General features: G+C 31.7%; 1 protein-coding gene and 1 pseudogene across 1 annotated transcript in view; both read left to right on the forward strand.

Moving 5' to 3' along the window:
* The window catches only part of LOC143640245 (zinc finger protein 280D-like), a 54,415-nt pseudogene extending 46,679 nt beyond the window's left edge, over positions 1-7,736 (forward strand).
* Positions 7,737-8,785: 1,049 nt separating this feature from the next.
* Positions 8,786-15,990, forward strand: part of LOC143387593 (axin interactor, dorsalization-associated protein-like) — a 29,333-nt gene continuing 22,128 nt past the window's right edge. The window contains exons 1-4 of the mRNA XM_077108119.1: positions 8,786-8,790; positions 11,572-11,639; positions 14,812-14,867; positions 15,222-15,276. Of these exons, the coding sequence (XP_076964234.1) occupies positions 8,786-8,790; positions 11,572-11,639; positions 14,812-14,867; positions 15,222-15,276 (184 nt within the window). The remainder of the gene's footprint in view (positions 8,791-11,571; positions 11,640-14,811; positions 14,868-15,221; positions 15,277-15,990) is intronic.

The following is a 15,990-nucleotide window of genomic DNA, read 5'->3' on the forward strand; positions in this document are numbered from 1 at the left end:
TATATCATCATTCTACAGTGTCTTAAATAGTAGGTATACCATCAATATTGTTGGATGTTAAGGAAGTCATTCCTTTTGTGTTTCTCAGAAAGTTAAGTTGTTTCTTACATGGAATCAAGATTATTAAGGAAAATATGGTCAAAGAGGGATTTTGTCCTCAATTTCCTTGAGGTATAATTTATACCTAATAAAATTTACCTATTTGTGAAGAACAATTCAATGAGCTTTTGGTAATTATAGTCATGCAGTTGGGTAGCAGGTTTTTTAGACCTACGTCTTAACACTGTATTTTTACTGTATTGAATAAAAGTCTTAGCCTTTTCTGTTTTCTTAGGTGTGTTTCTGTATTTCTATCAACTTTGTGGAAATAGGGAAGAAAGGTAGCTTTTTCCTCCTTTTTATTTGTGAGTTGTGATTCACTTTTCCATTCTTACATTACAAAAAATTGCAGTTGTAGAAGTTATGTAGTAAATACAGATGAGTTACAGAGGCAGTATAAATGCTTTTTTTTTCCAAAGATAGGGAACTCTAAATCATAACTGGATTCAGACAACTAAAAATTTAATTAGGAACATTTGTAGATATTTGGTTCAAGTTATAGATAGATGTGGAAGCCATCAAAAAGACCCTAAAATATAATTTTTCTCTCTCCTTATCAAAGAATAAATAAAAACAGTATACTTATTTGAAGAGAAAAAACTTTAAAATGTCATTAAAAAAATAACTTATTTTGAACTGAACCTGGTGGTACATACTTGTAATCCCAGTGACTTAGGAGGTTGAGGCTAGAGGATTCCAAGTTGGAGGCCAGCTCATCAATTTATGAGAGACCTAGTCTAAAAATAAAAAGGGCTGGAGGTATATTTCACTGGTAGAGCATGCTGGGGTTCAATCCCCAGTAAACCTGCCTCCCAGTCTTGGACTCATTCCTCTAAGGAAACAATGATTTATATAATTTTTTGCACACAATTTCAGGGCTTCCCAACCCCCGATCTCTCTAAAAACTGTGTTTTTGTGATAATATCTTAAATTCATAAATCTCCAAATAATAGTTACCCTAGCTTGAAGAAATGATATTTGAAATCTTCTGAGGCTGTTTTCTAGGGATTATATTTAGCCAGAACATTTCTGTTCCTTTACATACAGGCATCACTGATGTGAGTAGCCATTTATCTAGTTTGTTGGCTACTGCTTTTCAAACTTTAACTTATATAAGAACCACTGAAAAACTTGTTAAGGCAGTTTCCTGGATCCCACTGCCAGAGATTAATTCAGTAGGTTTGTGAAGAGCCTAAGATTTTGCATTTCTAAATAAACTCTCAGGTGATGGTGATACGGTTTTCTGTGACTTTCAGATATAGTGTGCTAAACTACTTCTGGTTTTCTAGTACAGAAAGCTTTCCTTATTGGCTACAATGTTTGGTTAGTGGTTTTTTGTTCTGTGATTAGAGGAAGCATTAAGTTATGAGTTCTGCTTTTTTTCTTAAACCTCTACTAACAATTACAAAGAACTGTCTAGATGTTTGAATTTACAGATGGTAAACAGTAATATTTAGCTGAAATAGTGTGTACTTTCTAGATCAATTGAATTCTGTTCCCCTGCCTCTATACCAGCATGCTAAGATTATTAAAAAGTTATTTTCAAAAAGTTGATTTCTAATAATAATTCAGATTGTAGCAAAATTAATTTGTTAATAAAAATTTAGAATTGTTTTAAATGTATAATAAATGAAAAATTTAGTTTGTTTTTTAACTCTTTGAGCATTTCCTTTTTACATAATGGTGAGGTATTGATCATCTAAGTATATGCTTAGGGAAAAAAGTATGTGTCATTAGGAATTAAAAGCAAAATGGAATATCAGATCAAATGTTAAATTAAACAGAGTTAATGGTTCAGTATTTATTCTATAGTCTTTTAAAAACTAGAAACTTAAGTACAGACTTGAAATATGTTTATAAATTAATATAATTATTATTATGAAATAATATAATTCTATACTAAAATTATTAAAATGTCTTCTGTCTCTCCAGCTTTCACAGTAGTCGTCCAAGTAAAAGGTTTTGTATATTTAAGGAGCATTCTGAAGATCTCAGGTAACTAGTTGATTTTTTTTAATTCTTTCTACTAAACAATGGTTATAATTTACATTCTTTCTTGCATAACAAATTTATTGAAATATAATTCACATGCTGTACAATATGCATTTAACAATAAAATTAATAGGTTATGGTATTGTGCTATATTATACTATACAGTATAGTATAGCATCCAAACCTATAATAGGTTATAATATTATACTGTACTGCTGCTGTACAGCAATGACCACAGTTAATTTTAGTACATATTGGTCATTCCAAACAGAAACCCTTTCCCCATTCATTAGTGGTTATCCCCATTTCTTTTCAACTCTCCCCATTACTAAGCAATCATGAATCTACTTTGTGCCTATGTAGATTAGTTCATTCTAGATATTTTCTACAAATGGAATGATAGACTGTGTATGTAGTCTTTTCCAACTGTCTATAAAGGTTTATGTATATTGTAGCATGCATGTATGAATGCTTCATTTTTCAAAGTGCTGAATGATATTCCATATTATGAATATGTCATAGTTTAGCCATTCATTCAGTTCATTTTCACTTTAGGTTGTTATAATGCTACATTGTGAACATTTACATATTAATTTTTTTAAGGACATGTCTTTTTATTTTTCTTTAGTATATACTTAACATTAAATTTGCTGGATTTTATAGTACATTGATCCTTTTGAGGAACTGCTAAATTGCTTTTCAAAGTAGCCTCATTATTTACATTCCCACCAGCAGTGTATGAGGGTTCTAGTTTCTTCACAATCTTTTGTAACATTCTGTATTATATCTTTTTTGTTATAGTCATCCTAGTTGCTAGGAAGTGCTGTATCATTGTGGTTTGCACTTTTAAATTAAACTGTCTGGGAGTGCCAGTTTGGAAATCTGAGTGATTCCTAATGGATATTATATTGCTCCTTATAAGACCTGAGATATGCCATTAATCTCTTGGTAAATTTATTTCATTGGTGACAAATGGTGTCAAGATGAAATTCTCATGCATTTGCATTGTAAAATGAAAGGAAAAATCAGGCCCACCAACAATATTTGAATATCAAAAAGTTACTTAAGATACCTATTAAAGTGACGCTGTTAATTTTTGAAGCACATATATGAAACCACTGAAATTCTTGAAATCAGTAGTCTTCATAATTCTTTTTTGTTTGTTTCTTTTTCAAATAGAAGTATACATCTTAGCTTCTGTAAAGAAACTATGGATGAATGTTGATAATTAGCATTGGTTATACCACACACTGAATTCAAAATCCATTGAGCACCATTTTTTAAAATTCTGATTTCCTTTGTTTCTTTTTCTTTGTTTATTTTCTGCTTATGTTGCTATTCTCCTTGAAATAACAATATCTTTGTTCCACCAAACTAATTTATTGATAAGTATAGCCAAAGACTTGTTTGATGCTTTGGGTTCATGGAAAAGGAGGAAGAGGGAATGGCATTATGTCTTAGGATCTTTGTGTTTATTATCTCCTATGCATAGTTTACTCTTTCCCAGATATTATATGGTTACTCCTTTATCTCCACTCTGACAGTGATCCTTTCCTTAATTACTGCATTTGAAATTGTATCCACTCCCCCCATGCTTCACTCTAGCACTTTTACCTCCTTTTAATATTTTTTTTCAAAGTGCATTTGCAATACTGTATATTTTACTTTTTGTTTGTCTGTGGTCTGTGTTCTCTTACTACATTCTATGTGGCTTGTGTTTTTTTTTTTTGTTGTTGTTCATTTGTTTTTGTTTTTTTAAGCCTAGCATATAGTAGGCATTCAGTAAATATTTGTTGAATAAATTAATGTATATGGAAAAAATATGTATTTGGACAAAAGGTCCCATTTATGATGCTGAGCCAGTAGCTCACAGGAAGATAAAAAATAATGGTTCAATATTAAAACTTTTAGTCTCATTAGAGTGTTTATTGTATTCAGAGAAATTGATTGTTACTTGAGGTACTGCCTTAATAAAGACTTTTATAAGAATGAATAGGATTTATTGCATTTTAAAAATCAGATTTTAATTTGATTTTTACCTCATTGTTGTCTAGCTCAGATGTGTGTTAGTTTTTTAAACAAATTATCTGATTTTTTAAAGGTCTGGAGTGTTTTTCTCTCAACTACCATTATGTCTCACATTGGAATTGGTCAATTTCTGTGAGTGGAACTTAGCATATTTATAAAATTCCATATCCCCCAATCTTTGTAATTACTTATTGAAATGGAATACTTTTTATTGTGTATATTATGTGTATTATGCATTTATCATGTATGTATTGTAGCAGGTTCTGTGTAGATGATAGGGATAAAGCAATCTTGGAACTAGCCTTCAGGGAATGTTGTTCATTAGGTGGGAAATAAAGTATGAACAGAAGTAACTATGGATTTTAATAAGTGCAATAAGTTATTTCAGAGAAGTGAGAGATTACTTGGAATGATCTGGATAGGAATTAGGTTTACTTTGTTTTTAAGGATGAGTGTTTTTTTTTAAACTGGCAGAAGAAGCAGAGGGATCTTCTAGTTGGAGAAAATAGCACAAAAGTGCAGAAATGAAAAAGAGAAGACATACAGAAAGTATGGCTAGTAGTAAATGGATGGAACATGATGTTTGTGTGATAGTAATGGATTAAAGTCTGTAGCAACAATTTTGAGCTTACAATCATATTGGAATGCATTGAAAATTAAACTTAGGAAATTTGGACTTAATTCAGAGGGCACTGGAGAACCATTAGTGTTTTGTGTAGATTCAAGTGATACTGAAGGAAAGTTGAATTCAGGGACATGCAAGGTGAGTTGTAGGTGCATAAATCATTTAGATTAGGGATCTGAATTAAGGTGGTGAGGTGGTATTACATTGTGTTTATGATGTAATATGGGCTCTGGAATCAAAGTGCATAATTTTACACCTGATTTTGACCTTTACCAGCTCTATGTCCTTGGTAGGCTACTAAGCTAACTCTGTACTGTATAAAAGGGTAATAATTATAACACTTAACTCTTCAGGTTGTTGTAAGATTTAGATGAGATGATATGTTTAAAAGCAGCCTGGCACAGATAAGTACTCAATAAGTTGTTAATATTATAGAATGCTTGACATATTAAATGTTGTAAGAAAGGAGAAAGTCATAGGTGACTATGGTTTGAGCTTTAGTGTCAAGTGAAATGGGACCATAAGAAAGTCAGGAGGAGATGATTTGGGGAGAAAGCAGATGATTTTAGATTTGATGTGCCAGTGAATTCTCTCAGTGCACACATATATCATGCTATTAAAATAGAACTTAAGGAGGAGAAATCAGTCTGAAGTATCCTGTTTGTTTGTATTCATATACTGGTGTAACATATATATTATGTAATGAACATCAAATATATGAACGTTGAATGTATATACTTTGTATTAAACTGATAATAACAGTGATCAGTTAAATGATCAATTTTTTCACCTAAACAAAATTTAGGTGAAACTTTGATTTATTAGAGAGATTCCAAAGACTCTTATAGACCCTTAAGTAGAGGAGCAACAGGCAGAGCAAATAAGGAAAACAAAAAGTCATCAAGAACTTACTTTAGTTCTCTCTGCTTTGATCTGCTAAGGCAGCACAATGCTGTCTTATTTTCTCTGGACTTGGGTTTCTTTCTGCTTTCTCTGTACAGACCATCTTTTCTCTACTAATGACTCAACTATAATATTCCCAGACTCACATATTTTCCCAAATCAAGAAATTTGATTAAAAATTCCAATTACAAATCCCTGTTTAAAACAGATTGAGTTAGTCATGCCATCCCTTTTTAAATTATCTATATCCAGTGGAATAGGCAGTAGCCTGTTCTTTACCAGTGAAACTCTTTTTAGTATCTATGAGGGCAGTTTGTTCATAGAAAAAATTGTAGTTAGTTATTTAAGCTAAGTATTTTACATTTTAACTTTCTTTAAGCTTTTAAGTCTCCATACTCCATTTAGAATTTTAGAAATACTCCATTTAGAATTTGAGTACTTTTTAGTAATCACTTTCTAGAGGAACTTTAATTTAATGTAAGATAAAGTTCATTTAAATTGAACAGAGTGAATTTTTTTCAACAGTGACATTTAAGTTCAAATTACTTTAAACAATTTAGTGTCATTTATCCATTAAATATACTTGATTTTCTTTTAAACAGCACTTCAAATGCTTGACCCAACTAGCTCCCAATTGCTTAACATTTTAATAAATCTAATAAGTTCAATTATATAGTGGCTTTCTAAGTTCTCTGAACCATCTCAATATTTTTACAGTCTTAATAATATTTAAGATACTTTTCAATTAAAAGTCACGAGATCAAACACATTTTAAATATGAATCTTAAGGCCATTGACACATAACTTTAACATGCCAATTATGTTTAAATACTTCAGATAGCAAATGTTATTCAGTTTAATTCAGTGAGTATAAGAACTATTCTAGACTCAGAAAAAGTTTTTCATGATTTTGGGACTTGTTTCCTAACTTCCTTTGAAAGTCCTTAATCATTTCATGTGTTATTTAAGAATCAAGAACATATTGGAGTTCTCCCTGCTTTGACCTGCTAAGGCAGCATGATGCTGTCTTTATTTTCTCTGGACTTGAGTTTCTTTCTCCTTTCTCTGTACAGCACTCACAAGTTTTGTTAAAGAGAATGAGTAGTATAGGCCCCATCAGGTAGGCAATAGCATTCACAGTGCTGGGATGATGAGGATTCCAAATTTGTGGACTCCAACATTTTTATTAACTACGTCAGTTAATTCCATGTTAAATAATAACCACCCTTGAAAGATCATGCTAAAACCTTGGCATGTAGTGGCAGGTATCATACTATACTTCTAAATACTTTATAATTTTCTTCTAATTTTGTCCTCAACTAAATAAAACACTAGATTATAAATTTCATTCAAGTACTGACTGGCTTTTTTTGTTGTTGTGGTTCATAATAACAGTGATACAGTTGTATAGACAACCTCAGTAAATATATATTGAGTGAATGAATGCTATTCTCACTTTGCAGATGGGCAGGGGAACAAATAGAATGTGACTTGCCTATATTATTGCAAATTGTTAATGGAACCTAGACTGGTTGTAGGTCTTTTGACTGGTACAAAAGATAAATATTTATAAAACATAAATACTCTATGTAAATAAGTAGTAGCAAAATTTGGACATAGCTGTACCATTTTATAGAGAATCATTTCAGTTACATCAAATTTATATAACAAATAACAAGTTACATTTATTACACAAAAAGATAATTTGTGGAAAAATAATCATTGAACTTGTATATAGATTTAACAACAGATAAAAACTTTTCTTTTATGCTATTTTTTAATAGGGGCATTACTCTAGTGTGCCTTAATTGTGATTTCCTAACTGATGTTTCTGGCTTAGATAATATGGCTGCACACTTAAGTCAACATGAAACCCATACTTGCCAAGTTGTAGTAGAGAAAGGTACGTATATATAACTGTGCGCTTGTGGATTTTGTTATTTATTCCATTATTTTTGGTCAACCACAATATGAACTCTTTACTAAATTGTTACTCTCATCATAGTTCATATGCTGTTGTAAATATAAAACTTTTCTTCTAATTTCAGTTTCTGTCTGTATCCCAAATTCTGAACATCTTTCTGAGTAAGTTTAATTTTTTTCAGTGCATTTTACTTTGATGGATTTTAGCACTTACTGCATTTTTAAGTGTATCATTAATAGCAATGAAAAATATTTTTTAAATGTTTTTTAAACCTGCTTGTTGAAATAGGTTCCTGCTCTGTGGAGCTCGTGACCTGGTGCAAGACAAGTTGGAATTTCCTAAGTTCAAAGTTCTGAGATATTTTCTTACACAAAGCCAGTCAAGCAGCCAAGTTTATGACACTAGCTTTCATTATTCAGCTCTGTTCAGCTTGTAAATGGGTTCAGATTCCTGTTCTACTTTATCTTTGTGTCAAGTTGACATGTCTTAACATACATATTTTTTCTCCAGTTGGTTTTCTCTAAAAATAACTTATTGCTATGGTCTTTTCTTACTTTGCTTAAAATAATTTGTGTTTCTCTCTACTGTACTTGCCTTCAGAGTAATACATTCCAAGTGATATGGTTGTTTGTCTTCTGTTTTGTCTGCTTCTTAATTTCATGTCTTAAGTTTTTGGACCAGATGATTGTCCTTTTTCTCATTTGTTGTCTATCATTGTGCTATCTTTTTTATCAGGTGCAGAATCAGCCCAGAGATTTCAAAAAATATCCAGGGTACACCTGGACAGTGTCCCCCTTCGATGGACACAACTGATGACTGTGTATAAACTATATTATCACCTGTAACTTCATTTTTTAAAAATTGGTTTGACTAAAGCAGGACAAAGCTTGCTAATTATTGTAGGTAATTAGTTGAATTTGTGTGACACTAATAGGTTTTAACTTAAGCCTGATCTTTCTTTACCATCAAGTTATTCTAAATAGTTGATTTGCCTCATCAGCTATTGCCATGTCACATGTTTATGCTTTTTGGTTACTGTTGAATAGGTCTAATTTTTAGATTGAGTCTATTGTCATTCTTAGAAAATGACTCTTAAGCTATAGAAACTTGGATTCTTGCCTTATTGTCACATTTTGGCAAAACATCTTGCCTGTATTTTAGATGATGGTCAATACTTTGAAGAAGAATAAAGTAGGGAAGAGAAATACAGGAATATGGGGTAGAAATTAGGAGACCACCATTTTAAATCTGGTATCAGGGAAAACTTCGCGGACACATGACATTTTGAGTAGAGGCTTTTACCTATTTTTAAATTGAATTATCTCTTACCTATTGAGTTGTAGGTGTTCTTTATGTACTACAGATAAAAGTTCTTTATTTTTACAATATTTTCTCCCAATCTGTTGCCTAATTTTTGAAAACAGGATTATTTTAATTTAGTCTCCTTTATTCTGATTATTAGTATTTATTTATTTAGTTTAAAATATTTATTCTTAAGTTTTAGATGAACACAATATCTTTATTTTACATTTATGTGGTGCTGAGGATCGAACCCAATGCCTTGTGCATGCTAGGCGAGCACTCTACCACTGAGCCACAACCCCAGCCCTGATTATTAGTATTTAACCAGGAGTTGAAAGCTATACTTTTTTTTCCTGACAAGAATCCTGCTTAGGGGCTGGGGCTGGAGCTTGGGCTTATTGGTAGAGTGCTTGCCTAGCACGTGCAAGGCACTGGGTTCCATCCTCAGTACCACATAAAATAAATACATAAAATAAAAGGTATTGGTTCCAACTAAAACTAAAAAAATAACAAAACAAAAACTATTTAAAGAAAAAAAAAGAATCCTGCTTAGGTTGATAGCCACTCCTAGCAAATTATATGTAGAAATATTCAAATAAAGAAACTATTACACTATAACTTCCCTGAACTCAGGGATGTATAGTTGACATTGCTAAGGGTGTATAGACCGTGAATTCCTGTAAGAGTCCACATAGGTCAGCAAGAGTTAAAAAAAAAAGAAAGCAAATACAGAAAAAGGACAATGGGCCATATTTATTTGTACCTTCTCCTGCATAAGAATTTATAAAAATGTGAGACTATGAGTCAGTGAATGACATTTTAGGAAAATATATTGTGTGGTTTCCAGCTTTGGAAGCAAGTAAGTAAATGGATGAAAATTTGACTGAGTAACATGGTGGAGCTATCTTAGCAAATGTTAAGATTTTTTTGTAAGAATTTCTTGCTTAATGATAAAGGATGCAGACTTTTCATAAAGAGGATAGAGGCCATTGAGAATACTACTTGATCTTTAAGGATATGATTGCATAGAATAGAACTCCTATCTAGTTCTTGTTTTTTGGAACTGTGATGAACTTCTTCTTTAATTGCCTTTTCTACCTAGCACTTGCTGTCATTCCTACTCCCAGACCTCAACCAGAATAGAAATCTTATTTTCAAAATATTTTGCTAGCATTTTTTTTTACATATACCATAAAACTCACTATTTTAACGTGTACAGTGAAGTGGTCTTTAATGTATTCACAATGTGTTATAACCATCACTATTGTAATTCCTAAAAATTTCTTCCACTCCAAGAAGAAACTTCACACCTGGTATCAGTCATTCTAAATTTTTCCATATCCTGGAAACCACTCATCTGCTTTCTTTCTCTATGAATTTACCTTTCCTGGACATTTCATGTAAATGGAATCATATAACATGACCATTTACATATGACTTCTTTTTATATAGCATAATCTTTTTGAAGTTCATTCATAACTGTAGCTAGCATATTATGTGAGTTTCATTCCTCTTTATGACTGAATAATAGTCTACTGAATATATGTACCACGTTTTGTTGATGGAAATTTTGGTTTTATGACTTTTTGATTATTACAAATAATGCTGCTGTAAACATTTGTGTACATGTGCTTTGTGTGAACATTTATTTTTAGTTCTTTTGGATATATCCATTCAGGAGTTTGAAGGAGCATACAGTTCCTCTGTATTTAACTATATTAAACTTTTCCACAATGGCTGGCACCAATTTACATTCCCATCAGCAATGTATGGGGGTTCCAGTTTTTTCCGTACTCTCCCTAGGCCTATAATTTTCTTCATCTCTTTAAATTATATCCATCTGCATGGGTGCTAAGTAATTATTTTATGATTCTGATATGCATTTCCCTGATGTCTAATGATACATAATATCTTTTCATGTGTTTATTGGCCATTTTTATAACTTGTTTAGAAATATGTCTAATCATATACTGTGTCTAAAATTGGTCTCTTTTTTTCCCTCTCTTTCTTCATAAGAGTAAGTCTTTGCCTTTTGCTGTCTCAGAAATAGCTTTGGATCTTCACCATTGAGCTTGGACTAGCATCATAAATTCATCCTGGAAAACTCACTCAAGGCCTACCTGCCATTTTTAGATATGATGATAACTGGGCAAGCAGTATTTTCTGTTTTTGATTGGTGGACGGCTTTTCTTTATTTTCCATTTAAAAATGTTTCAAAAGCATATTTTGATGGAGTTATTGTCATGGCTGTAATTTGGATTTGGGCAAATCTCATTGGGAAATGAATTATGATAGAATGATAACGTATCTATGGTTGATATATTATTGGTGCTCACTGGAAGTGTTAAAGTAGAATCTGGACAACTATTTATTGGTTGTTTATAGAAGAAATTAGTGCATAGTAAAGAAAGTTGAATTATGTGCTTTTTGAGATTCTTTGCAGCTCTAAGATTCTGAAATTTGTCCCAGTGAAATGGTATAAAAAGTATCTTATTTCATCATTATTTTGTACAAACTTTTTTTTTGTAAAAAGTTTGATTCTCAGGGTAATGTAGATTTGCCTTGAAAATGTGGAATTACTTCAATAACATAACAAAGTATTATGCACTTTATTGTTTTTAAGAGATTTAATTTGTTTTACTTTGTTGCAGTTGAGATAGTTTGCTTTCAGTTCTAAAAAAAAGTTTTCTTCTTACAGATTAGCAAGACATCTACAAAAAGAGGCCCAAGCTCAACGTAACAATTCTGAATTCACAGAAGAGCAAAAGATACCATCAAATAATATCTAGATATATTCAATTCCAAATGAAATTGCTCTTGAGTCCATTAAGCAGAAAAATAAACAAAAAACTGTTATATTTAAGTAAAAAAAAAATCAGATTGATTATGCTTTGCCTAACATTAAGTGAACATTTATACAGATATATAACTTATCACTTAATGAATTACTTTAGTTAACTATTTAGGCCTTATTTAACTCTAATGGAAGTCATCCACACTTTTAGTTGAAAAGCGTGGGTAACCCAAAGACTGGAGATTGTTCCGAGTCACTTGGAAAAACAGAAGGATTGGGAATAAGTGCATTCCACCTCAATGCTTAACTCTGAATTTTCATAACTCTTTATGTATCACCTCTCAAAGCAAAACAGAAAACACACACAAAACCCCCCAAACCAAAAAACAAATGGAAAAAAATTAGCTCAAGTCAAGAAGTTGGCGTACAGATCTGTCAGCTAAATAAGTATATAAGATTGCAAAATGTTTCAGTACTGTTCTTTCTTCCTTGAATTAAAATTTTTGTATATCAAGTTGATTCCCTGATAGAGATTATGTAAAAGGGGATACTTTAAAGTAACTTCATTCTAAAAGAAGAGAAGAAATGGGAGGAAACGACTCCCATTTTCTCCTGGCTCAGAGTAACTAGTTTTAAGTCAATTTTTAATCCTGTAGATAGTGAAAAATATGTGTTAGTCTTTTCCTCATCTCTTAAGAAAAGGCAGTGTGAAAATCCTGGTGACCTAATTCACTCTTATTAATACTTTTCTTTTTTTGCACAAGGGGAAATGGGAGTAATTTTTGCATAACTTTTTAATTAAACCTAAGCAAGTTTTTAGTCCATAGGCCTGTGTTTATTAATTCTTAGTTACAGGAGTTTGGGGAGAAAAAGCCCCCAGAGGGTTAGCTGTATTTCTTGCCCAAATATATTTGTATTTTTAAAATATTTAAAGTCTACTTCAAAAAAATTATGTTACTGCAATACAGCACCACACCCTTTTCATTTCCACCTTAGCTATTCATATTCTTATTCTGAATATTGTTTAGACAGTTTGAAATAACTTAAATGATTTTTCCTTCAGTTTTTCCCCTTTCCTTTAAATTATGTATACATTGCATACCTGTATCACAATAGCCAAGGGGTTTTTTGTTTGTTTTTTTAGAAAGAATCTCACCGTGTTGCCCACACAGGCCTTAAACTTTTAGGCTCCTGCCTTAGCCTTGCCAGTAGATGGTACACATAACTATGCCCAGCTCACAACAGTGTTCTTAAGGGCATGTCTGTTAAAAAAAAGAACAATAAAAACACACTTCTGTGTAACTTATTGTTAAAGAAATCCTAGATTCCTCAGCAAGGAGTTTGTGGAAGGTCCATTTTCAGAATGACTATGCCCTACTTCACTTTACTTTTCAAACCTATCCCTCTGCTTTCAGTTCGGGATTTTAAGTAATTAAACCATGACAATTTTCCAAACTCTTTGATTTGAAAATCCTCATTAGTCTTTGGGACTGGATTCCTAATGTAGATCTTGTTCTTTTCCTTTAGGACATAAAAGGAACTTATTTTGCTGAAGCTTATAGATTGAGTGTCTCTCTTTTTAATATAGTGATTTTGTATATGTTTTATCACACATAATAGAACATGAGCATATTAAAAGCAAGGACTGTGCCCTATCACATCTGTTTTGTAGCTTATTTTATAAAACAGGTAGACTGTAAAATCTGCACCATTCATCACAAATACTGATTTTGTTAATATTGCCTACGTTTTTAAACAAGTCAGAATTGAGCTTTAATCAGAATTAAATTAGACCATTGTGCTATCTTTCAGATATCTTTTAGTAAATTTCAGGCTTTATGAGAAGATGATTGGAAGGGAAGATGTCAAAAATCCCTTTTCATTGCCATCCCCCTTTTTAATTTTTTTAATTTTCTGTTTTCTTTTTTAAAGTTAGTATTTGGGGGCTAGAGTTCTGGCTCAATGGTAGAGTGCTTGCTTGCCCAGAATGTGTGAGGAACTGGGTTCAATCCTCAGCACCACATAAAAACAAATTAATAAAATAAAGGTATTATGTCCATCTACAACTAAAAAAGAGCTATTTTTAAAACAAATAAAGTCAATATTTTAACTTACAGATAACAAAGATAGTACATATAAATGGGGTAACATGTTTTGATACATGTATATATTGTGTGATATTTAAATCCAGTTAACATTTTCTACTCACTTATCATTTCTTATGTTTAAAAACTTTCAAATTTTTCTTTTTTCTTTTGAAATGTAGGATGCATTTATTTATCCCTCCACCCACCCCTACTGGCTCCAACCCCTGGTAACTACTATTCTACTTTCAACTTCTATGAAATCAACTTTTTTGTATTCCACATGAATAAGATTTTTTGGGTCTTGTCTCTGTGCCTGGCTTACTTCATTAATATAATGATCTTGTTCCATCATGTTGTTGCAAAGGATAGGATTTCTTTATTTTTATGACTGAATAGTATTCCATTGTGTATATATAACATTTTTTTTTATCCACTTATCAGTTGATGGACTCTTAGGTTTCCATTTCTTGGCTAATAGGAATAGTGCTGCTATGAGTATGGGAGTGCAGGTGTCTCTGCAGCTTACTGATTTCCTTTCCTTTGGCCATATATCCTGGAGTGGAATTGTTGGATCATATCATAGTTCAATTTTTAATCTTTTGAGGAACCTCCACACTGCTTTCCATAATGGCTATCTTTGTTGCCCTTTAAATCATATCTAGACCTATCACCAAACCAAACTTGATTTAGAATTGGTTATGGCATATTAGTTTAGAGGAGAATATATACTCATCTCTCTCCCACTTCTCAGCCCTTTGTCTTCAGATTCTCTTCTCTAAAATCTGCAAGGTGCTAGAAAAGGAATAATAATTTATTTAAAGAAGTATAGATCTCTTTTGTAAATTTTTTAAATTGTAGATGGACACTATATCTTTGTTTTATTTTTTTTTTAATGTAGTACTGAGGATCGAGCCCAGTGCCTCACACATGTGAGGCAAGTTTTCAACCACTGAGCTAAAATCCCAGTCCCTATAGATCTCTTATAAATAAAAATTCTTGATTTTAGTAACTGACAGTTAAAATTATCTTGGGATGTATAGCATTTTTTTTTCCCTACAGAAAACCATAGGCAAAATTGCAACATGCTTGGAATTGCGAAGCGCAGCTTTACAGGTAAATGGATTTTTTTAATGAATTATTCTAAATTGTTCTGATAAGATATTAGACATTCATGCCCAAAGCAATATTATCTCAGAAGGGTTTTATAACAATTGTAATTGATCAGTTGAACTCACACATAAATGATTTAGTTCATACTTTGTACACTGTAGAAATAAAAGATATGATTTTAATTTTTTCTGTTTCTATTAGCTTGAATATTCCAAAAATCAGTTTGGAACTTTTCATTTTCTACCTTTAAAGCAAGAAATATATTTATTTTAATATTTGATTCTTGCCACTTAAAAGACATAGGGTGTAGTGAAATCTTTGTAATGAAAAGATATAATATGCATATTTTAAATTTAGTCCACACAGTCCCAGGAAGAATTTAAACTGGAGGACCTGAAGAAGCTAGAACCAAGTAAGTTTGTTTTATATTTTTTAGTGATATTCCTTTAGAAAGAGTTTTATCTGTTGTGAATATTAAGATTGTTTAGCACAGAAAGTGATTGGATTTATTTCTCTTACTTTTTGGTGCTTTTAAACTCCTACAATATTTGCATTTTTAATTACCATTTGGATTTCATCTTGCAGTATGGGCAAAGGCACAGTGTGAATAACTGAATGAATGTAAGTTAATGTAGCCTTTTTAAAATTTTTTTTTAGTTGTAGACAGATACAATACCTTTGTTTTATTTATTTGTTTTTATGTGGTGTTGAGGATCGAATCCAGTGCCTCACACATGCAAGGCAAATGCTCTACAAACAGAACTATAACCCAGCTCCTGTACTCTTTTTTTTTATTGAGATAAGATTGCACATCTCAGTGCATTTATGTGACTAGGGAATAGTAGATTTTATTTATCTGACTAAGTAAGATTTTTAAGTAGGGAATCATAAAATCAAAGCATTTTCAAACAGAAAGGAGTCTCAGACTTGTGGTCACATTCTCGATTGAGGAAAGAAATGAAATGATTTGTTTGCCCTGTTTCATTTAAATCCCCAGTAACTGAGCAGGGTCTAGATCTCAGAACATTTGTCAGTCTATCTCAGTTCACACTAGTGCAATCCTTTTAATGTAAACATGCTTTGAGTAAGAGGTAAAAAATTAATTTAAGAACTAAAGAGGGCCTTG

This window comes from Callospermophilus lateralis, unplaced genomic scaffold (assembly GCF_048772815.1).
Source record: "Callospermophilus lateralis isolate mCalLat2 unplaced genomic scaffold, mCalLat2.hap1 Scaffold_144, whole genome shotgun sequence".
Lineage (NCBI taxonomy): Eukaryota > Metazoa > Chordata > Mammalia > Rodentia > Sciuridae > Callospermophilus > Callospermophilus lateralis.